This window comes from Manis javanica, chromosome 16, assembly GCF_040802235.1.
Source record: "Manis javanica isolate MJ-LG chromosome 16, MJ_LKY, whole genome shotgun sequence".
NCBI lineage: Eukaryota > Metazoa > Chordata > Mammalia > Pholidota > Manidae > Manis > Manis javanica.
In genome coordinates, this window is record NC_133171.1 from 35,892,121 (window position 1) to 35,917,835 (window position 25,715).

Below are 25,715 nucleotides of genomic sequence, written 5' to 3' on the forward strand. Positions count from 1 at the left end.
ATTGGCTTCATGGCCAAGTGGATGGTATAGAGAAAATTATTACTAAAATCTGGAAACTCACCATGTATGTGTACGTATTTGTTGTTTTAGTGAAAAAGATTGGGGAACAAAATGCTAACAACTGATGGTACTGGCTACTTTTATAAAGCTATCAAAGAAATAATTTCTTTGGAAAAAAGAGGAAAATGAAAAGTTTGGAATTATAAGACATGCAGGGTTGAAAAATGCAACATGCGCTGTATGAACCACTACATGTGTTTGTTGGTAAATTCCTTCAAATCACCAAGGTTCAGCTTAAATATTACCTTCTCTGAATTAGATCTCCCTCCATTAAGCCTTCTGATCCCCCAGCTTATATTTTTTAAGGTGATTTTCACTCTTCATCTGACTGCTTCCATCCTCAGACTATAAGGTTATCAATGACATAGAATAGAGCTTTTATCTTTTTATCAGACATGCATGCAAAAGAAATATGATAAATATTTGATGAACAACTAAGTAAAGCAATAAATTCATTGACAGAGCAAAGTTAACTAATTTCAGTGCTCCCAAGTCAGCACAAAGTTTCTAAAATTCTAAATTCTGCCTGATTTTTCTACTATTCAAAAAAGGAAAGTAAGATCTTTGAAGTTAGAGATTAAACCCATATAATAAAAACGTATTACATAAATCTCATAAAAAATAGAACATTCTTTACTTATAGTCTCAGGAGTCTTTAAATGAATTTTTATTTGTTATTTCTCATAAAAATTAAAATAAATTTCTAATATTAGTCTTAGACAAAAATCAAGTCAATTAATCACAGAGGCTTAAGATTTAAAGTCATTAAGGCAATTCATAAAATACATTCCCTAAAAACTGTCCTAAAAAAATGCATAGACACAGTTTCATTGGTAGGCCTCATTATTTTAGAACAACACACATACTCTTTTGTTGCATAATATGCTGGTTCAATCCACTCTTAAATTTTGTGTTTAAGCACATCCTAAAGCCAACACAAGGAAATTACTTGAATTTACATACCTGTCGGCACCAAAGTTTACGAAATATCTGCAGGTAGGCCAACACCATAAGACACAGTGGTGCCATGTATGTCACCAGAAAGAAACAGATATGATACATCTTGGGATAAATTTCACCTGGAGATGAAAGCCAAAATAATAAAATCTTATATTTATAGATGTTTTAACATACACCTATCAATGGTTTACCTACAAAATACATATTTACCTTCTATATGATTTCACTGGCACAATACATATCCAAAAGGGAAAAATAATTTACAGCCTTACGGTATTAGCTACTCACATATACTCAGTATGTATATACATAAGTATATATATAATACACACACACACATGTATATATACATATATGTATTTAGTAAGTACTAAAGTATATAGATAGATAACTTACTAAATAAGAAGTCTTAATTTCATTTAATGTACACAGAGAGAAATAACAATTAGCTATTTCTAAATTTGTGTTACCATAGTCTATACAAAGTCAACTATTTATCAAAAGCCTTCTTTCTGTCTTGATTACATCTGGCTAATTAATACAAATTAATTTGGATTGTCCTATACTTGTATATACAAAAAGCGACATGACTCAATCAAAACCCAATTATTAAGTTTTTGTTAAAACGGGAAGAGAATGGAAACTCGGTTGATTCCTTCTCATTAGATATGTTTCCTGAGAGATGGGAAGCCACTCCCAGATGCACCTCCAGATAAAAATGTAGAAGAACTTTGGAAGAATAAATGCAGCAAACATTTTTTAGTGACTCTTTTGTTCACTTATGAGAAGATATACGGAATTCTTTGAGTATGTGTTGTGTATGTCTGTATATATGTATATATGCATGTACTTTTAATAAAAAAGAAATTTTTAGTGCTTTTTAAAGTTAGTTTTCAAATCAATATAGGTATATTCTTTATATATATATATATATATATATATATATATATATATATATATCTCCATCTCCTTTATCAGGCATAACCACCTCTATGATTATGATTTCTTATTAATTCCATGTACAAAAGTATTATGTATCACAGAGTTGGCATTTATTAAAGAGCTAATCAATTTATGAATGGCATTGTGATTTAATAACTTTTCTAAAATATATCCTTTATTGACCTTGTAAATAAATGCTTTCAAGGATATTTTCTTTATACAAGTATTTAAATATATCACAGTGATCTGATTACTTTTACTTAAATGTAAAACAGGAACAGAATATATCCTACATGGATTCCATAGATATTAAATGTAATAATTATATATAATTCTAACAGAATGCTAATGAACTAAAGGTTCTTTTTCACTTCTAAAAATTATGTAACTTATTTTGACTTCACTGTTGGCAATTTGGTTGGTTCCAAACTATTATTGAGGGATAATGCTATCATCTACATGTATTTTATTCTTTTCATTTCCTCAGTGAGGACATACAGACACATGACAACTCAAGTTATGTGGCCAAATGTGTAAGGACAATTTAAAGTCAGGACTAACCAATAATAAGTATGATAATGACCATAATGATTACCAACATTTATTGAACAACCGTTCATTTAATTTTTATTGAATCCATTTTCAACGTATCTATGGGTTAAATATCCTCCACAATCTTGATTCCACAGCCTTGTCCTTCGTGCAGGCTGAGTTTAATATTCTCCTTAGTCTCCCTTCTCAAACTGTCTTCTTTCTCGGATAAATGCTTTTCTCCACTGTCATCTTCAGAGGGGACAACAGGGTGCATGTGCTACTAGGGGTCTAAGAGACCAATTTGGGGCATCATGTTTAGCTTCTCTGTGGCTCACACCTAGCTCATCATCTTCTAACTTTCTTTCAAGTTTGTCCTGTAAAACAGGCCAGTTACATAAAAAGTGACAGAATCCAAGCAGCCTGTCTGGAGGAATAACAAACAGCCTTTCCCTTTGAAGTGCTACAGCCTGAGCATTTGCCATGCCAGTTTCAAAGGAAGTGGAGAGTGACCTCAGCATTTCCAGGCACCTGAGTGGCTTTGAACCTTTATTTGTTTTGAAGAAGGTGTCACACAAGCTTCCCACATAAAAACTTACCTTTGAAGCTTTCATACCTGTGAAGCCCTGATGTCTGCATCAGACTAAATTGAGTGAGTGGAGAAAGACAGATTTGATAGGTAATATATATTTTGTTAACTACAGCTGTGGATCACTGTGATAACAGCTTGGAGTTTTAAACACATGGGAGAGAAAGCTCACTCTGTGGTTGGTATATTTATTAAATACTCGGAAAAATATGTCATTGGCTGGTGAATGCATATTAGGATAATGAACACCCACACAGAGAAAAGTTGATCAAGCAAAATTATACTTGCAGGCCAGGACAGATTGTTTTAATAAAGAGATTATTATAGATAATTGGGGGAAACCTGATAGTCTTCAATTCCTCATTTCATGCTTACAGTCTAAGCTAATTGACAATGCCATTAAAATTTTGAATTGTATGTGTCAAAACTCTTTGAAGTCTCTCTGCACCTGATGAGCAATGTCTTCAATGTATTTTAACATTTATATATAACCTAGAATATAGCTCATGAAACTTAACATTACCACTTAAACATTACCTAAATTAGAATATAGCATTATAAGACTGACAATCATTACAAGTCAGTGTCTCTGTTCAACCGATGAATAGACATTATCTGAGTAAATTCTTGTGTATGTATAAAACCAACAAATAAGGAGCAAATATGGATCTTTATTTAGTCTTTAAATCAGAATTAGAGAATAATATCATATATTAGATAGACAAAACTTAATTTCCCTCATATGAGTTATGGTGCATTATTGAGCCAACATATTAATCTAATTATCTAAACCCTATAAACATTCTCTCCATGCTACACCTATGAGGGATTCAATGGACAAGCAAATTAAATATAATTTCCCAAATATTCAATTTGGGCTGCCTTTTCAAAGTTTGCGGGTGCATTAAAATTTACCTGAGTCTTAAATATGTATCTTCTTCCTAAAACTGTTTCAGTAAATTTTCCTCTTAACACATACACATACTTATCACATACTTAAATACTTTCAAAAATCTGATAGTAGTCCAGATACCATAATTAGTTTGACTGCAAAGGAAGGCTCCATAATTATTTTTTTCAGGCCACCCAAGAATAATTTGGCAGTAAGATTCAAGAAGAGAGAAGGTGAATCCACAGTGTCCAGAAAAATGTTTGACAAACAGAACATGCTCATTCAATGTTGGATGAATGATTAGTGAGACAATCATACCTTTCATTGAGCACAAAAGGAAAGTTACTTTCCTTCCAATAGGTTCTACCCGGTGAAACTATGCATTTGCAAGCCAAGCAATCAAGAGAGTATGGATATAATTTTGGAAGCTTTTAAAATTTTAGAAGTGTGCTTGATGTGACTGGAGCAAACAATGAACATATGCAAAAACATATTTTAAAGATCATTAAAATAAATATTGACATATTTATTTTTCGAGTATCAAGTGTGTCTGCCAGAAGGTATGGTTTGTGGTCTTTTTTTATCTTTTTTTTTAACAAGCCATAGGCAGTGCTGAATATAATCAGTTACAGAAATAATGTATCTGCCAATATTCCACATGTCTGTTAATATTTTCCATAAGAGTTCTCAGTTATTTTGCACCATGAGTGAGACAGCATTCGCAAGACTTCCAAAAGGGACAGATTTGGATCAAATGGCCACGTTGTTTACTGCCTCTTTGAACACTAATATTGGTTGTAGGACAATTATTATGTCACTCTCTGCTTTTATGACTACATTATTGATTTAACTTAGTAAAAAGATAAGAAACATAGTTTGTGAATTAATCTCAAATAGATGTTTCACAATAACTTTTGTTAAATTGGGCTAAATGGTATTTAGACTTAGAAGACGTTTGAACTTCACAGAGCTGTAAAATATCATTTCCTATGGTGTTTTTAGGTTGTGACTATCACATATGTGTCTGAGTTTTAACATTTTTAAGTTTTAACATTTTTAAGTTGAACATAGACTTATAAATAGCTTATATTAACAAAGCTCATGCTATGTAAAAATCCTTAAACTAAATGTCTAATGAATAAAACGATAAGAAACTGCTTTGAATTCTTTCATATTCTTCTTGAAAACATTAAGTGATTAACAATTCATTTAATATTCAAAAAGCTAATTTCATAGATTTTATTGTTTCATTTTTGTGGATTATCATTTCAATATCACTTAGTTTTAACCTTTCTAATCATTTTAAGTAACTATGTGCTAATAAAAAAATTACTTTCAAATAGTTTCCCTAAATGACTTCTGAAGGTTAAGTTTAGATTTCTTGTTATTCAACAATAATTGCATTTTTTTAAGGAAAATGTCCCTGCTAGGGCTAGATAATAAAATGCTAGAGATTGAAATGAGTTTTATATATTTATATTCATTGCTCAAAATAATTAGGAAATGCTGTGGCTTTACTTAACCATAATAACTGACAGGATCCCCCAGCTTTGCAATCTTATTGCTAATTGGGGTTAATGTTACTTAATTATTCAGTGCAACATCTATAAAAAAGAAAAGTTTACAAAAGCAGTCCACAAGCTTATAAATGAAACTAATTACCAAAATACAAAACACAAAAATAATTGTTTCACTCTTCATTTATCTAACATTTAATGAACATGTCCTGTTTGTCAGACATTGTTCTGGACACTGGGTATTCATAATCTCTTTGGATCAAATGGTCATGTTGTTTATTGACTCTCTGAACACTAATATTGAAACACTTATGATGCAATTGTTCTTTGGTTGTCTAAAAAAATTTTTAATGGAGCCTTTCTTTACAGTCAGGCTAATTATGGTATTGGCCTATTATAAGATTTTTGAAAGTATATAAATATGTGTGTCTGTGTATTAATAGGCAACCTTATTGTTCCTATTAATTTAAGGTAAATAGTTGGGAAACACCACAGATACGTTGAATGATAGGTGGGTATTTTAATCTAATAACCATCTCCATAAATTTGAAAGATCCCAAATTTTAGTTGAAAGCTTAGATTTAAATGCACTTCTTTGCTTCATTATCTTGAGCACATAATTTAACTTATGCCCCAGTTTCATCAGGAATTAATGAATTAACTAAAGCATTCTGATCAAGAGAGCTTAGGCTATTTCTATATAACTTATTGTATAGGAATTGCATAAAAGTCACAACAAAATCAGTCCTCAACCCACCTTCTTTCCAAACACAGTTCTTCAGACTGCAAATCCCTACATTTCAGAAACTACAAGCTTGGATCATCTTCCTCTCTTTTTCAAGGGACTGTGTCCATTGTGTTGGTTTTCTTGTTTTCTGGGGTACATTTTTCCCTCCTCCCTACCTGGAAAATTCCTGCTTATCTTGAATGCGTTGCTGAACTGTTAGCAACTCTTCTGAAAGCTGTTGTTCGAATGGCCAAATTTATTCTCTTATTTGTATTCCTAGCACTTTGTATATAAGTATTTAAAAATACTAATCAGACTGCAATGTTTGTTTATTTGCCTTTCAGTCTCCCTATACAGAATGTGTTCCCTTAAGCAGAGTCTAATTCTCTCCAGGTTGGCACAATTCCTGGCCAATATCCTAAGTACTTAAGATGTTGTTGAACATTAAATAAATGGGCCTTAAGATGCTTAAGAAATATTGCTACCATTTTGGAACTTTCCATTCTTTTTGTTTTTGTCTGCACTGTTAATTGGGAAAATTGGGAAAAACTGAAAATGATCCATAGAAAATACAGCAAAAGAATAGCATTGTTAGAAAGGAAGGGTAAATTTCAATTCAAGAAAGGGGTACTCAATATTTGGGGTAATGCATTAAATTTATTTATAGACAAATAAAGCAAATTGTGACATTTTAGTTATTATAGCTCTGGCTGGAATATGAAACAATCCCAGTGTCCTTTAAGTGTTACTGTAGTGAAAATATACGTCTACTTTTTCAGTTGCTGACTTCTTTAATTTTTGTGTTCCAATAAAGGTACCAAGGTAGAAATTAACACAAATTCAAAGATTAGTGAATTAATAAATTTGTTAATTAACAAAGTAACAAAATTCCAATACTTAAAAATACCAGATCCATAAGCAATTGGTGGAGTGCATAGCTCTTGTTGCGATGTCTTTCCAATAAGTATAAATGCACATCTTTCTAATAAATGATGCTTTCTTAATGTGTAAATTCCTACATATGAGCAATTGTTACATACTTACCAAAAGAGGATAGATTGTTTTTGTCATATTTCATGTGATAATTTTACAATTAGTTCAAGCTATGCTGAAACGCAGGATTATTTTATTTCCTGTCATTTTTTGCTGTGTCCAGAATTTGTGCCATCAGCAGGCACTGACAGAAATGTTTCTTTCCACTTTTACAGAAACAACTCAAACTGTTGCTGAGAGTTTTAACCCAAAGGAGATGAGGCCTCCAAACTTCTGCTTGTTTAAATATAACTACCATACATATCAGATAGGAAACCAAAAAGGATTCATAATTAATATAATTCTTAAAGCAGAAAATAATTATGCCAGTAATACAATTTATTAATTTAGTATGTTTCGAATAGGGAAAGAAAATTTGGATAATTTGAACCCAAACAAAGAACAATACGGGTCCACATAATTTACTCCAGTCATGCTCCCAGGTAGAATATGGTTTTAAAATGAAAAATCCATGTATTTGAAGACCATTAAAGACCTGACACTGGAGGCAATGCAATGTCCCATCATAAAATGCTAATCATTCCAGAATACACATTTGGGTTCTTATAAAGGAATCCTTTTGGTTTTAGAGAATTTAAGATAAACTAACATACCCAAATCTTAACTGTGGTAAAGCTCTTCCTTTCTCTGCCTGGAAAATAGGAAAACTAGGTAACCGCAGCGCATTTTCAAAGGACCAAGACAGGTGGAGCTACTCCGTGAAACAGTTAAGGTTTCAGCTTGGTTGTCCTGCCTTTGAAAAACTCTATTAACAAATGCCAATAAAAGATTCAAGGCCAGCTTTATAATGGCTATGCAAATCCAATTTTCAGTTTGCAGCTGTAATATAAATGTCAGCTTGTGGGCCATAACGTACTCACCGCCCCAGCGCTCATCACACACTGTAAAGAGAGTGGTTTTATTGGCTAAGCCAGGGAGCATGGTGCTGCACTCCATAACGATGGCCTGCGGGATCATTATGATGCAGGAGACGATCCAGATGATGACAATGCTGTTCCTGGCCCGCTTGGCTGTGCTCTTGAACATCAAAGGGTGACAGATCGCGTACCATCGATCCAAAGCAATGCAGCTCAGGGTGAGGACAGACACAGATACTGACACGGTCTGGAGACAGAAAGAACACAGTACAAGAAAAGCAGTCAGTGTTGAATGATCACTCAGTATTTACTGTTTCAGAAAGGTGGTCACACAGGTAATCAGATATAAAGTTGCCAAAAAACATTTCATGCAAGTGCTTTCTATTAAAAGCAAAAAATCTGCTAAAAAACAATATTGGAAACATATTAGGAAAAAACCTGCATTTCCTATTCAACATGAAAAAGCTGCTATAAAAACATTGCAAATTTGTTTATGGCAAATGTTTTAATTTATAATATGGTGCTCTTTGAATAATTATTATTTTGTCTTGAAACTTTTCTATTCATAGGAGAAATCATATCCTCAAATAGAAAAAAAGTAAAACACATGTTTAGTCTCAACTGGAAAACTTTCACTTATAGGGAATAATATCACATGTCTTCCTTTTAAATTACCGTATAGGAATTTGGTTGCAATTGTATTTAACTAGCATTTTGAATTACGGGTATCTTATCTCATATTTTCAAATAACGAAGGCTATTTGTACAGCCATGCATTTCCAACATGTTGAACCCTAAGAAAGGCATGAGTTAAAAGATACAGATCTCCTTCCCATAGTTCGCTTATTGCTGGTATAAGCACCTTGCCTCTAAAATTCAAATAGGTTCACCCAGTCCTATATAATAAACAATACCACAAATGACATTTTATCTTGGAACTTTAAGGAAATAAAGGAGTGTGTTAAGCATGCCTATACCCACATGATCAGTTTATGCAAATATATTTAATGTATTCTCCCATATTATGGATGAACCGTTGATTCTGCTTTCACTCTCAAACCCAGTCTTTAAAAAGAAGCCTCATTCTCTTTTCGGCAGCCTTCTCATTACAGATTTCTATTTTCTTCTCCGTACTTATCACCTAGTACAATTACGTTATTTATTGCCTCTTTTCTATTGGAACAAACCTTGGGCAGGAGGGACTGCTGTTCACAACTGCATACTCAGTACCCAGGCACAGTGCTTGATGTGTTTAATAAATACTTTTCTTGAATGAATGAATAGTTGTAAACCTCAACCTAAGGTAAGAGATGTGTCCAGTCATCTTTCTCTCTCTCTCTCTGTCTTTTTTTTTTCTTTTGTCCTAGTCATATCGATCCACAGTGTATGGAAGGACAGGTGTCTGCTTCATCCATCAGGACTTTCCTTGATGACGCGCTGGCTGAGAGTACGTATCAGTGAAAGGAATCTAAGAGCCAGCACAGCGCAGGAGAAAGGGCTCTGGGCTGTGCAAGGGAATGACCCATTCATCCCTACTCTCCCATTGGTTAGCTGTACAATGCTGGGTCACCAACTTTACAGCTTTAGGCCTAATGTGTGTGTGTGTGTGTGTTTCTATTAAATGAGTGAAATTGACAGATTAAAATTCTTGCCACTCTGCTTTGGATTGTCTCTGGGAAAGGCAGCTGAGTATAGCTGGACCAATTCAGCAACCAGGTTTCCTGGGCATGAATTCTATCTCACTTGATAAATACTACGTTTTTAGAAAATCATCCCGTGCCAGAGGGTGATCACTTTGTCACGTGATTTATATTTTATCAAAGTAAAATATCACAACCACCATAGGAGAGAGCTATAATTAAAATTACTATGCTTTTCTAGTAAGTGAATCACAAAGAGCTTATATATTTGTCTCAACAGCATATAACCAGTGAATGGCAGAGCAGAAATTTCAAACCTGGTAGTTTGATTCAGAACCTATACTCAAATCTGTACACTTTGCTGCTTTGATCATATAGTTTTAATTTCTCAGTATGAAAGGAAGCCCACCTCTAAAAACAGATGGCCCTTGATTACTTGGACACAGAGAGGCCCAAACATAAATTTGTTCAAGTCCCTTATTTTACAATGGGAAAAATAGAGATCAAAGATGGAAGCTTGTGCAGCAGCCAATGATGACTTGAGGATTCTGCTGCTTTATTTTTCCTTAGAGCTTAATTTTACCCAGAAAGTCTCAAGTATTACTCTCCTTAAGTTTTCCAGTCCCTTAGGCTGGTACATGCCTCTCTTAGCTCCATAATTTACCAGAGGGCCATGTCCTTAGTTGAAAGTACTTTTTCAGTAGTTTCTGTGTTTGAGCCAAAAAAGTAGGCAAAACTTTTTTTACCTGTAAGTAAGGAATCACTTTACAGAGGGACTGTCCAAAGAACCAGGTCTCAGTGATGTCCACGACTAACGTGGCTGGAAGGCAGGTGATGGTCACCAGCACGTCGGCCAGGGAAAGGTTGACTATGAAGTAGTTGGTTACTGTCCGCATGTGATGGTTCTTCCACACTGCCACACAAACTAATTTGGGAAGAAAAAGGAATAGTCACTGTTGTGGACTGAATGCGTGTGCCTCCCCCCAAGGTGATGGTGTCAGGAGATGAGCCATTAGGAGGCGCTCAGGGCGGAGTTCCTATGAGTGGCATTAGCATCCTTGCACGAAGGACTCCAGGGAAATCCCTCACTGCTGGCACCACACGAGGACACAGTGAAACAACGGTTGCCTATGAACCAGGAAGTGGGATCTCACCAGGTACGAAATCCGCCAGGGTCTTGATCTTGTGCTCTTAGTCTCCAGAACTGTGAGAAACTAATTTCTGTTGTTTATAAGACACCCAGTTTAGTTATTCTGTTATAGCAGTCCGGACAGACTAAGACAGTAAGAAAGCAGGTACTGATGAGGAAACACTGCAAGCTCATTAATACTCTTGTAAAGGCCACAAGTAAATACTAACAACAGAGGATAATTTAAGGCTGTGCTATTTTCACTGATTCAGCTAGTCTGTGTGAATGCTGAATATATGCTTAAAATTAGTTCATTTACCTTGCAATGTATTTCTCTGTGGATCATAGACTGTTAATTTTTAGTTGGTTTTGAATTATGATTCCCAGAAGTTAAAGAACAATCTTTGATTTTTCTCTCTATTCCTTCAATGCTAAGCGTGTAGTAGGTACTCAAGAAGTAGTTACTGAACTGAGACGCATTAGGAGGTAGCTATTTTCAATGATCCATAGTGTTTGCTTCCTCCATGATATTTATCCTTATCTGCTCCCAAACTCTACATTTGGAATTTTTAACAGATAAAGAGGTTTAAAAGACAAATGTCAAGAATTATTCAGCCCCTATTATTGCCAAATACTGAGCTAGATGGTTCCTATATTCAGGCTGTTTGATCTTGATAATCCCAGGGGAAGACCCCATTACTGACATATTATACACGAGGCAATTGAGACTCAGGGAATTCACAGAACTTGGCTGAGAACAAATGGCTCATAAAGCACAGAACTGCAGTTACAGCTGGAATGAAATGCCAAGTGAAGAGCTGGTGTCTTCACCACACTGGTTGCCTTCTTTTGTGAAAATAGAGTTCTAACAAAGCACATAGAAATTCTAGAAACTCAATCCTCTCTTTCTTCTATGACTCTTGATAGGCTCTAAACATCACCTCAAATCAAACATACTTTTTCATACTTTCACAGCCGCGCCTTTCTCACTGCCTTCTGGTATATCATCACATTTAAAAGCTGCAGTAACTCACGCAGTTGCTCTTTACAGAAGGAACATCCAGTTCCTCAGTTCTCTGTCCTGCCTGTCTGGTGTATCCAAGGTTGTGTCATCACTGGCTCCAGAAGTATGTAAGCGCTGCTACCTGCACGTGCTGGGGGTTTTGCTTCATGCAAGTAAATGTGCCTTTGCCTAGATAGCATTAACCTGCCAGAGGTGCTATCTATGCACCCAAAGGATACAGTGGTTAATAACCCTATACGGTGAAGAATCATCCTTCAACCACCAACAAGTGCTAATGGAATAAAATACTTGAATTCCTGAGAGTTAATTTTGAAAACTTCCCATCTTCCTCTAACTCCAGCACACTAGCACCCAAATACTTGGATGAGCTTTTTTAGGGTAAAATGTAGCCTATTATTTGAAAGTGAGACTGGCGATTTATTTCCCAGTAAGACTTAAAACACACACACACACGCACATGCACGCACACACAAATTGACTAACACATCATGGCTTGTTCTGAGAAAATTGATTAAAGCGTTACACCAGTGATACTTTGTCAAAAAATGGCCCAAATGGTGCAGGTGTGTATCTAGAGAAGAAAACAAGACTTAAAAAATACAACTAGTTCAAGACTGCCTCTCAATTCTCTGTGTTTTAGAGGTAAGGAAGGCAGTGATGGCAAGAGTGTGTCGATGCTCTGTGTCTAACCAATAGGAAAGCCAGTATGTTTTCAACCAACACTTCTGTAGTAATTACTATGTGTCATACCCTATCTAAACAATTTACATTATCAACTAGTTTAACTCTCACAAGAATACTATAAGTGATTACTATTACTATCTCTGCTTAACTGATGGGAAACTAGGCTAGAGAGGTTAAGGAACCCACCTAAGGACAAACAGCTACTAAGTGCTGAGCGGTGATTTAAATTTTATCCACCATGCTATGGCATCCTAATGTATCCTTAATTGAGGCAGAAGATGAAAAGGAACTTGCCAACCTCTATTGGACACAACTTTTACGTAGGTTCATAGAATTTTGGAACTGGATATTATTCAGTCCATCTGGTGTGTAAATAACCTTTGCAACATCCCTCATCCATTGTGCTTGAACATTTCTGACAGTGGGGCATTCACAAGTTGCTTAAGTACTTGAGTTCCTTTCATGGTGGCCTTAGCTGTTAGGAGTTGACATCTATTTCCTTTTAATTTCTGCTCATGGGTTCTTAATTCTTTCCTGGAACCCAAGGAATAAATCCTCTCTATTTCTTCTACATTGTACAGTTTCCTAGGGCTGCTGTGACAAAATACTACAAATTGGTTGTCTTCAAACAAAAATTTGTTGTCCCACAGTTCTGGATATTTGAAATTCAGAATCAAGGTGTGAGCAGGCTATGCTCCCTCTGAAACCTATAAATCACCTTTCCTTGCCTCTCACCAAGCTTCTGGGGGTTTGCTGGGGATCACTGACCCTCCTTGGCTTGCGGCTGTATAACTCCAGCCTCTGCTTTCATAATCACATGATTTTCTCCTGCAACGGTGTCTTCACAGGGCTTTCCTCTTATAAGACCTGTCATATTGGATTGGGGACCCATCCTAAGAAGCCAGCTTAATGCAACTAATTCATCTGCAATAACCCTATTTCCAAATAAGGTCAAATTCTAAAGACAGGTGTTAATATATCAGCATTTTTTTTTTTTGGTGGGGGCAGGGTACACAGTTCAGCCCATAGTAGTCTGTCCTCCAGTTCCTAAATATTCATGTCCTTTCCACATGCAAAACACATCACTCCATCCCAGCATCCACCAAATACTTCACCCATGCCAACATCAACTCTGAAACTAAAATCTAAGTATTATCTAAATCAGATATGGGTGAGATTCAGGTATGATGCTTCCTGGGGCAAAATTTCTCTCCAACTGTAGACCAGTGAAACCTGGAACAAAATGCATCTTCTTCTGAATGCAATGGTGGACAGCTGTAGGGTAGTTATTCCCATTCTAAAAGGGAGAAATTGGAACTAACAAGGGGTTCACTGGTATAAAGCAAGTGTGCAAATCAGCAGGACAAATTTCATTAGGTTTTAAGGCCTAAGAATCATTCAGTATGACTTGATGTTCTGTCCCCCTAGCCCAGCAGGGTGGTGGCCCCAATCACTCAACCCTGGGTGATAGCCCTGCCCTCTGGAACCTGCAGGGAGATTTTCTCTTGCCTGTTCCCAGCTTCTCACGATTTGCCAGCGATCTTCAGTGTTCCTTGTCTTGCACCCGCATGACACCAGACTCCCAAGGTGCCCAGCGTCACATGGTGTTCTGTGCCTCTATCTTCACATGACCATCTTCTTAGAAGGAGATCAGTCATATTGGATTAGAGGCCTAACCTACTCCAGGATGACTTCACCTTAATTAATTATATCTACAATAAGCCTATTTCTGAATGAATTTACATTCTAAAGTACTGGTAGTTAGGACATCATCGGGACTTTTTGTGGGGACACAATTCAATCCGTAATAGTGTTCATTCAGTTATTTGAGGACCACAGCTAAGACCATTCCCCCTGCCTTTGCTCACCTTGCCTAAAGTCTCCAGGACCCTCATGTGCAACTGAAAGCTTTTGCATCTCACGTCACCCTTATGCCTTTATTCTGAACACACTCCAGATGATCAGCAATGGCACTAAATGAGCCATCTGTGACTGCGCACACGTTTCCAGGTGCAGTCTAACAAGGGCAGTGAAGAACAGGATGATTACTTTAGTAAATATCTCTCTATTAAGATAGACTAAGGTCTTGTTAGCTCTCTTAACAGCCAGGTCACACGTTTTTTTGTGTCACGTGTAGACAGTTACTAGAAATGTATTCCCTTGTGTAGATGTTAGATTAAATCTTTACCTTTGAATCTTGGGGAGAATAGAAAGGGAAAAAAGAAATCTACAAAACATATTATTGAGACAATTACAGAAATCTGAATTTGGTCTTTATGTTAGATAGTATTGCATTGCCCTTTTAAGATACCTTAAGTACGGTGTTCGCATGATGTACATTCAAGTATTAAACACTATATTTATGTCTTTTTCCCAAGGCTTTGCTTCTTTGGGCTACACATCACCAGACCATTCATATCTAATAGGATATTCCCTTTCATCACCATGGCCCCTTCATTTTGAAAATGCTGCAAATTACCAGTATATCTCTAAATGAGCTATTCAGAACTGCACATGCATCTTTAGGTGCATAGCTCCTCAATTTGTACTGACCAAGTATTCATTTGTTCAATCTGTTAGCCATTCAGAGTGTTAAAAGTACAAGGTGAACACTACCATCTTTTGATAGCACATCAAAATTATGCAAAGTTAAACCATCTTTTCCTAAACTTTCATCCTAGACTCATACATCTCTCAAGTATAATATCCTTCCTTTCCCTGCTTAGTCACCTCGAAACCCTCTAAATATCTCCTGCCTGTATCATCTTCTTTCTATCTCTACTGCAAATACCTGATGTCAGATCGTAGTAACCATTAGCTAGAATATTGCAATAACCTAAGAGTTTAACTTGTAGCATGCCTATCTTGACTCCTATCCATTTTATCCATTGATACCACTCACTGCAGTTATTAACAATTTCACTTCAACCGGAGTTCTTTTCTTTTGGATTGAATATAACATCTCAGATGGCCACTCCTCCATTGATCTCTAGTTGAACCTTCCCCTTATATCTTGCAGTGCCACACATAAGATACTCAGCTCCAGGGTAAGTTTGGTATCTCACCGCGCAGCACACAGATTCCATGGGCGGGACATTGCTCAAATTATTCCTCTGCCTGGAAATACCTAGACTCCATTTCAATCCCCTTTTCAACTAATTAAATCCTACCCCAAACCCACCAACCAAACAAAATTTTCTCTTTCACAAAATTCTCCATTAGCTTAACTCAAGATGAGTTCTTTCCTTTCTGAAACCCTATCATATGTTTTCTGGTTTTGAATCACATTCTAAACTTATTTTGAATTACAATGGGTGTTTGTATATTTTTTCTTATTTACCTACCTTTATAATTTTGAGCTGTCTGTTTTCTTTCTCTTACTCTTTGGGGGTTTATAACTCCCCTCTCCCCCATACTTTTCTCCTAGAACACACTTCGCAATAAATATTCCTAGAGTTGATTCACTCATAAACTTACAGTTTGTCACTGCTATTGCTATAGTACATTTACTCAGGAGCTTCTTTAAAAGGAGAGAAAAGCTTCAATGGCTGAATGAAGCATTTATTTCTTTCATTCCTTAGTAAAGCATGACAGCTGACAGAGAACTTAGCTCTTTATCAATTGCCATCTTGGCTCTCAATCCTTGATAAAGTATCTCTAACGCGCTCTCGCAGATCCCAAGACATGGAGTTGGTACTATTTTTTAAATCAGATCTCTGAATGATCATCATACGCCACTATTAAAGTCCATTAGAGTTAGTCTGCACTTAAAGTCTATTGCCATTAACTAAAAAAACAAGTGTGGAATGGTTGATCACACGGAGACGAAAAGAGATAACAGAAGGCGAGAACGGGGAGTCAATGAAACTCCACCTTGAACATGGACTCATTGAAACAGAGATTTTGGAAGTGCAGAAGTGCCAAGAAGATAAAAATCTGTTTATTCATTTTTCTCCCATCCCCTCATTTAATGTACCATCTCTCTTCAGTATCTGATGCCACATAATGCCCATCTTTTCTCCACATGGCTGACAGATGAAAAGTGGTTCAGCCTGTATGGGAACATCTGCAGCTTGTGATGCAAGAAGGATTTTAAAAATAATATACAGGAAATAGGCCTTAGCTATTTTCCTGTTATTGAATGGGCCACAGATTAAACTGACTTTCACATAGGAAAATAAAATGTTAGTTTAAGTAAGGCCTTTGCCATTTTAATCCACACTTATAATAAACTGGGTTTTGTTTTAATATCTATCGGACCCACATATGTCCAAAGTTCCTTTCTCTGCCAAACTAATATTTGCACATGGAAAAATTTAAAGGGAGGTGATATACTGTTAATCTCATCCTATTAGGGATATGACTTGATTATGAAACATATAAACTGCTTAAGTGAGATTGCATTTCTTATTAAAACTTAGGCCTTGAAATATCAACATAATAATTGATATTATGATATTGAGATGACTGTGCATGATACATGATTATTATGTTATTGAACATCTTGGAAAGATCTGTGCTAAATATATTTTATTTTAAGCATTTTCAAAATGATTTAATTTTTGTAAAATTAAAACAATGTATAAACATTATGCTAAACGAAACAAGCTGGACACAAAAGGACAATGATTGTATGAGTCCACTTACATGAAGTGCTCAGAGTAGCCAAATTCACTGAGACAAAAGTAGAACAGTGGTTGCCAGGGGCTAGGAAGAGGGGCGCCTAGTGTGGGGTGCTTTAAGAGGAACTGAGTTTCAGTTCTACAAGGTGAAAAACGTTTTGGAAATAGATGGCTGCAGAACAATGTGAATATATTTAATGCCACTGAAATGTACACTTAAAAATGGTGACATCGGAAAATTTAAGTTAGGTATATCTTAGCATAATTTAAAAAATCAGTTCCCATGGCAAACGTAGCCATGAAATGAAAAATAAAATGTTGAACCCATGATGATATCCCTAAAAAATCTGAAATACAGGCTGAAAATGCCAGGGGACAATCTTAGGTGCTCATTTTATGAAATTTTAAATTTCATTATAGTATCAATGGCTATCTTTGGTAGCTGTAAGTTCACATCAATGGAGTTTGGGGCAAAAAAAATTAATTTTGTGGTTATCTTTGTCTTTTTACCCTTTACAGATTAATTATGAATGGCTAAAACAGTGAAAGAAAAAACAATAATTCAAAAGCATTGGAGTCCCAATATAGTAGTGTCAGTGTTAAAGACAGTAATCATGTGATTGTTATACACGATTTTTGATATTTGTGAAAACAAAGTGTTACCTGGGATAGGTTGTGACATTGCAATGTAGATAATCTCTTAATTGAGCAGCTTCTTGGTTGCTGTTTATTTATTTACTTATATATGTATATAGATATGAAGATGACAGCTCCCTGACATACTATCATGTCAGGAACAACTTAGGAAAACACTGTAGTTCCACCCTTTACCACAAAGTGTCAGTGCGAGCCTATGAAACTGCTTACTAACTGTCCCTTCAGGAAAGAGTCTTACACATTAAATTAGCTGTACTAGTCTTTATAACGTAGAAATGAATATATTTGTTTCAACTGAGATTTTCTAGACCAAAAATAATTGTTAAGAAAGGGTAAAATGGCCAATATCTTCTAAATTAAATACAAATACAGGAGTTAAGGTGAAATAAAACAATTTTCTAATCAACAGCAACAACAAAAAGCAGCTTAATACACATGGCAGACAGCCTACATTTCACTCCCGGAAGGAATCAGTCATGAAAGCAGGTGATGGAATGGAGGCATCCAGAATCATTGCAGAGGCCAGATTTAAGAAGCAGAGAAGTTAACTATTGTTAATCGTCCTAAAAGGATCACACAAACTCTCCACGAAACCCTGAGCTATTTTTGTTTTTCTCATCTTCACTGCACCCCATTGCTCTGGCAAGGGCCCCCCTTCCTATCAGTTTTGTCTTGTCTTTCTGGGCCGATCTGCCAAAACGCCTTGCCCAATCTCCCTTTCTCCACCTCTACACCTTGGCAAAGCTGTCTAGCAATCTCTGTCTGTAGTCAGAAGAATAGTAGGCAGATGTGCCACTTCTTTTCCTATAGGTCTGACAGGAGGGACCCTGCCAAGAAGCACTCTGGTGTGAACGGCGCCACCCAGCGTTATCTACTATTAATAGCTGGCAAACTTTTTGAAAAGTTGCTATGTATGCATACATAATGTATTTTAAATGTATTTTGTTTTTTGTGCCCTCAAGAAAATATAAAAGCCTATAACGTGATGAGTATCTTCTCACTGACACCTGCTCATGATGTTAATGCAGGCAGGGGATTTCATGGGGCCTGATGATGTCACTGCAATGGTGATACCTGTGAGGTGGTGTGGGAAATAATTAAGACTCCACAATCAATCATTTGTCTGGGAAGGGATTTAGAGAGACAGTATCTTTACACACACAAATGTGCAGGGAGGAACTGTGCATAGAAGATGTTATAAAACAGAAACACAAAGGAGATAATGTACAGGAATCATGTCCAAATGATATTCTTCAGATAGGAAAACTACAATGAGGCTCGACGATTCAGCCCTGTGAGTGCAGCATGAGTTCTCCCAGGGAGGGGCTCAGCGAAAACTTGGCACCAGGGCTTCTGTGCAGGAGCTGCCAGGGACCCAAACGGTGCTGCTATTGAGAGGAATGCCTACAGCTGGCCTGTGGGGAAGGTTAGGAGGGTGGAAGGCTCCAATGGTCTTAGCATCAGCAGCTAATGGCTGTATTGATGGCAATCTTTGGTAGCTGTAAGTTCACATCAATGGAGTTTGTTTGGGGCAAAAAATAAATTTTGTGGTTATCTTTGTCTTTTTTACCCTTTACAGATAAATCACTACAAGTCCTGTCCCCTGTGCAGCCTCTCAGAACTGCACCTGAATGTCTATCCTGGCTGCAGAGCTGCTCAGGGACATACGGTCTCCCCTCTTTGCTTTTGGTGCCTTCGCACTAATTAATACACCCAAGCAGTCAAACCTTCCCATGACCTTTAACTTCTGCGTGTTTTACTGCCGACAGTGAACTTATTTCTTAGGTCCTCTTGGCTGAAATGTTTTCCCTCTTCCACCCCATATATTTCTTCAATTATCCTGTCTTTCTTCAATGCTCTTTCCTTTGTTATTAACTCTTACAACTTCAACTCCCACTTTGAGGAGACTAGTTTCTGGAGTTGGGATTCTAGTTTTTTATTTATTTGTTTGTGTTTTGTTCCCTCTTGTTTTCCATACCAGAATTTCTAACTATATTTTTTTCATCTTCTAGATACACCATTGTAAATCTTGGGAGGGGGAAATCCCAGGGCAAAATACACAGCTGAAACTGAAATCAGTCAAAGGGAGAAATATAGTTTAAAATCCATTTATTGCCTACAAGCAGTGGTCCAGGGGCTGTGGCATCTCTTTCTCCTGCTGAAGCAGAAGCAAGGAAATTCCTCTCCCCAAGCTCTCAGGTTCAGATCAGCCCTCAGTCACCCAGGTAATTACCCATTAATATGGAGATGGTCTACTCTCCGTCCCTCGGAAACGCCTGTTGATACGGAGATGCACTAAAGCCAGGCCAGAGATTTTGGAAATATTGCTATTTTAGCCACAACCATTTTTACTCCATATTCCATTCTTGGATCGTGACGTGTATATATATAACATGTTAAAGCATTTGGACATTGTCCTGCAGATTATGAAGAATCACTGAAGGATTTTAAGCAAGGAAGTAACAGAAATAGAAAAATACAATAGGATTTCTGTTCCTATTTTTTCAAAGATGACCTAGGATGAAAGTAGAAATTATACGTTCCCTTAAACTGAAAGGAGAAGAACCAATTTAGAGATCGTTTTAGAATTGTAAGGAAATAAAGTGGTGACAGCAAAAAGAAAAAAAATAGAATTAATTCAAGAAATAACAATGAAGTTGAAATATGAGGCCTTGGTGAGGGATTAGATACAAGGATGAGGGAGTGAGAAGAACCAGAGATGATGGCCAGATATTTTATTTTGCTTGGCAGTTGGGGAGAAGATCACCTGGTCATTGAGCTGCGGAATACAGGAGAACGAGGTGACTTCATTTAGAAGCAGGGGAAGCTGAGGAATTCCGTTTTGTATATGTGAGTTGGAAACATTTGCAAGTTATTCCACAGTCAATATCCATTGGCATTTGAATTTGAATATTGAAAAATATGTTAATACTTCAGGAGATACATGTCAGTTACAAGTAAATATTTGGGATTCATCAGAACAGAGATAGTGATTAAAGCCAGTTGAGTGAATAAAATCAACCACGGTGGGAGAGTAGTAAGAAGGGAAGGACCTAAGTAATATCCAGATAACTGTGATTTCAGCCACAAATTGTTGAAAGGCAAATATCCAAGAAGTGCCAATTTTCCTCTGGAGTACTAGATATTACAGGGTATGCTAGTTTCACTATTACAAAATTGTTTATATTTCTGGGAATGGCAAAGAAACCTGCTGCAGAGCACACCTTTCAGTGCAAACAACCTGAAGCATCACACATCTCTTTAAGATGCTGGAAAGTTACCAAGGTAATAAGGACTGGAAAGGACAATATCATGGAGAAAAGAAGAGGAGAGATATTCACTTGACAGTTAGCACCTTTCTTCTTCTCAAAGTTTTTGGCTATTTACAAGCACCAACTAAGGACTGCAAAGAAAAAGCAGCAGCTAATAAAGTGAGAAGTTGAGCAAGAACTTCAGTAGTCTTACTGAACAGAGGGCAACATTTGGAGCTCAAGGTCTGTCAATGAGGCAAACAACCCTGGTTTACAACTGCAGCTCCAGGTGTGGAATCTAGTAGCAATGAACTTGAAGGAGACACACACTTCTTAAGAATGAAGCCCAGCGGCAAATGATTTCACTTACTACTGGATAGATGTTTTCTGTCCCAAAACTCATGGTATGCCAAAGCAAAAGCAAATTCTCTATGGAAGCAGATAACATTATCAAATAATGTTTATAAGTTTTCATATGAAATGTCACTTATTCAATACAAAAAATCATTAAGCATACGATACGGCAATACCAAGTGACCAGTCTATAGGAAAAATAAAAAAGAATGAAGTTTTCAGAAATTTAAAAATAATTGGATAAATAAGTACAAATTATATAATATGCAAATGTTAATAAGAAATTTGAAAAGATATTCAAAGGGAAAATAGCCAAGTGGAAAAAAATTCAAAGGAAAATGTAGAACTTAAGTATGTGTTAACTGGAAACACAATAGATTCAATGCATTAGATAGACAGAACTATCTAATAGGACTATCCAAACAAGTAGAAAAAAATCCAAACAAAAAATATATAGAGAAAAATAGGAAATGCAAAAGAATATGAGTAATATATGATGCAAATTCTAAAATGCATGTAATTGGATTCTCAATATGCGAAAAGAGAAGTAGAAAAAAGCAGAAACAACATTTTAAGAGCTGTTAGTCAATAAGATATATTATCCAATAATATTTAAAAACTAATTAAAAGCCAAATGTAGAGTCCTGTGACATATCACTACAGACTTAATTCCAGATTAAAATTGGTAATTGATCAACATTACAGATTTACTGTTCAACCATTTTAGTACTATTTAGAAGACGAAATAGAAGAGCATATTTGTTCAACCTGAAGATGGCACAAACCTAAGAGAAATAGTTAATATTTTAAATTCTACATGACAAAATTTTTTGCTAGGTTGGAGCAATGGTGGAAATTTAATTCAAGATATCATAGGAATAAATGTACACCTGCACTTAAGTTCAAAACCCATTTTAGGTATATTACATTTTATCAGGAAAAAAATACAAAATTCATTGGCTTTCATCAGATTTGCTATAATGTAACTGTGTGTAGTTTCCTCTTATATTTATCTTGGTTGAGATTTGTAGCATTTCCAAAATCTGTGGCTAGATGACTCTAATAACAAAAGGAAAATTTTAGTTCAGGGAAAAAAATGTATCACCATCAACACATCATTAATAATAGGCTAAATTCCTAAATAATAATAATAATAATAATAATAATAATAATAATAATGCTAAAGGAAAATAAAAAGGCTTCTTCCATGCTGAAAGTACAGCAATCTAAAATTACTTATTCAGTGAAAATATACTTGGTATATGAAGGTGAAATAAAGTTGCTTTCAAACAAATAAAAGCTGAGAGAAATTGTCAACATTCCCAAACCAGAGGAAAAATTAGTTGGAAGTACAAAAATGTAGAAAATAATAAAGAATAATGGAAATGATAAATATATCAACAAACACCACTTCTGATTGTATAAAATAATAACAAACATCATCATCATGATGTTTTTTGGGGTTTAAATAACATGGCAAAATAGGAGGAAAGAGTAAATAGTGTTCCAAGTTTATGGCAGAATTCAGCAAGTGTTAAAAATATTAATTTATATTAAAACATATTGTTAATGACACATTCTTATCTCTAGGGAAATCTATAAAACAATAACAAGGGAATGTATGATTATCAAGCTTAAAAGGAGAAAATAATACTTTTTTAAAAGGCAAGAAAATAAATTGAATAAGTAGGACAAAGAGAAAACAAAAAGTAAGATGATAGACTTATATTCAAATATACCAACCAATAATCACACTTAAATAAAAGGATCTAAACTCCAATTAAAAGTCAAAGGCTATCAGGTAGAATAAAAAGAAACTCCACCATATGCTACTTACAAGAAACATACTTTTAATAAAAGGAAGCAACAAAAGTGAAAGCATAAGGGTGGAGAATATTTACCTTGAAAATAATAAAAAATGATGGTGTAGCTAAATTAGTTTTTGGACAATGTAGATTTTAAGACAAAAACAATTACTAGAGATAAAGAAGGAAGTTTTAAAGGATCAATCCACCAGGAAGATATGACAATTCCAATATCATAGCTTCAAAGACATATATACAAAGGAAAAGATGACACTGCTGAGGGGACTCATACAGGGACATGTCTTTCTAAGTAGCTGATAGAGTAAAAAGACAACAAAATACATTTACATTTTATGTATATCTATAAATCTCAATCCTAGTCTGTACCTATCTGGAACACTGTACCTCCAAACCAAAGAATACACATTTAATTATGCATTGAACTTGGAATAAATTTTACCATGTTTGGGTATAAGAAAGTACATCTCAACATACTTCAAATGATGGAAATCATAATGGTTATCTTCTTTGAATTTAGTAGAATTAACTAAAATTAAACAAAAAAAAGTGGGGAAGAACTACCACAAGTTTGAATTTAAAACAATGTACTTCTAAATTACGATTGAGTCATAAAATAAATGAAAATATAAATTAAACATTTTGATTACAATGATAGTTAAAATATTAACTATCAAAAACCATGGAATAAAGTAAAAGTTATGCCCACAAGGATATTAATCGCTTTAAAAGAATCTAATAGAAAATAAAAGATATTTTATCAGTGATGTAAGCTACCATCTCAAGAAACTAAAAAAATAGAAATTTAAAACCAAAAAATTAGAAATAAAGGATATAATGAATTATGGAATAAATATGCAAGAACTAAAATTCAAAGCCAAAAGTCTGTCCTTTGAACAAACTAGTAAGATTATTAACTTCATAGCATAAAAAAGAATCACAAAGACACTACAAGAAAAGAAAATTACAGACCAATATCCCGAAGAACATAGATGAAAAAACACTCAACAAAATATTAGCAAAGCAAATTAAAAAATACGTCAAAAAGATCATCCATCATGATCAAGTGAGATTTATTCCAGGGATGCAATGGTACAATATTCAAAAATCCATCAATATCATCCATCACATCGACAGAAAGAAGGACCAAAACCACATGATCATCTCCATAGTTGCTGAAAAAGCATTTGACAAAATTCAACATCCATTCATGATAAAAACTCTGAACAAAATGGGTACAGAGGGCAAGTACCTCAACATAATAAAGGCAAACCTACGGCCAATATCATACTTAACATGAGAAGCTGTAAGCTTTTCCTCTTATCCTTTATCCACAAGATAAGGATATTCACTTTCCCTACTTTTATTCAACTTAGTTCTGGGGGTTCTAGCCATGGCAATCAGACAACACAAAGAAATAAAAGGCATCCAGATTGACAATGAAGAAGTCAAACTATCACTGTTTGCCTCTTGACACAATATTGTACATAAAAAACCCTAAAGAACCCACCCCAAAACTAGTAGAGCTAATAACTGAATACAGAAAAGTTGCAGGATACAAAACTAATACACAGAAATTTGTTGCATTCCTATATACTAATGACGAACTAGAAGAAAGAGAAATCAAGAAAACAAATCCATTTACAATTGCATCAAGAAGAATAAAATATGTAGGAATAAACCTAAACAAGGAAGTGAAAGACTAATACCTGAAAACTACAAGACACTCATGAAAGAAATTAAAGAAGATACCAATAAATGGAAACACATCCCATGCTCATGGATAGGAATAATTAATATTGTCAAAATGGTCATCCTGTCTAAAGCAATCCACAGATTCAATGCAATTCCTATCAAAATGCCAACAGCATTCTTCAACGAATTAGAGAAAATAGTTCTAAAATTCATATGGAACCACAAGAGACCCCAAATAGCCAAAGCAATCCTGAGAAGGAAGAATAAAGCTGGGGGAATTATGCTCCCCAAATTTAAGCTCTACTATAAAGCCACAGTAATCAAGACAATTTGGTACTGGCACAAGAACAGACCCATAGACCAATGGAACAAAAGGCAGAGTCCAGATATAAACCCAAGCATATATCATCAGTTAATATACAATAAAGGAGTCATGGACATAGAATAGGGAAATGACAGTCTCTTCAACAACTGGTTTTGGTAAAACTGAACAGCTACATGCAAGAGAATGAAACAGGATTATTGTCTAACTCCATACACAAAAGCAAACTCGAGATGGTTCAAAGACCTGAATGTAAGTCATGAAACCATAAACCTCTTAAGAAAACATAGGCAAAAATCTCTTGAATATACAAACATGAGCAACTTTTTCCTGAACACGTCTCAGACAAGGGAAACAATAGCAAAAATGAACAAATGGGACTACAT

General features: G+C 35.4%; 1 protein-coding gene across 1 annotated transcript in view; it reads right to left on the bottom strand.

The window, feature by feature from the left end:
* The window catches only part of HCRTR2 (hypocretin receptor 2), a 103,957-nt gene that overhangs the window by 21,737 nt on the left and 56,505 nt on the right, over window positions 1–25,715 (bottom strand). The window contains exons 2-4 of the mRNA XM_037020817.2: window positions 10,515–10,693; window positions 8,132–8,375; window positions 1,024–1,139 (exon numbers count right to left, since the gene is read on the bottom strand). Coding sequence (XP_036876712.1) covers window positions 1,024–1,139; window positions 8,132–8,375; window positions 10,515–10,693 — 539 coding nt within the window. The remainder of the gene's footprint in view (window positions 1–1,023; window positions 1,140–8,131; window positions 8,376–10,514; window positions 10,694–25,715) is intronic.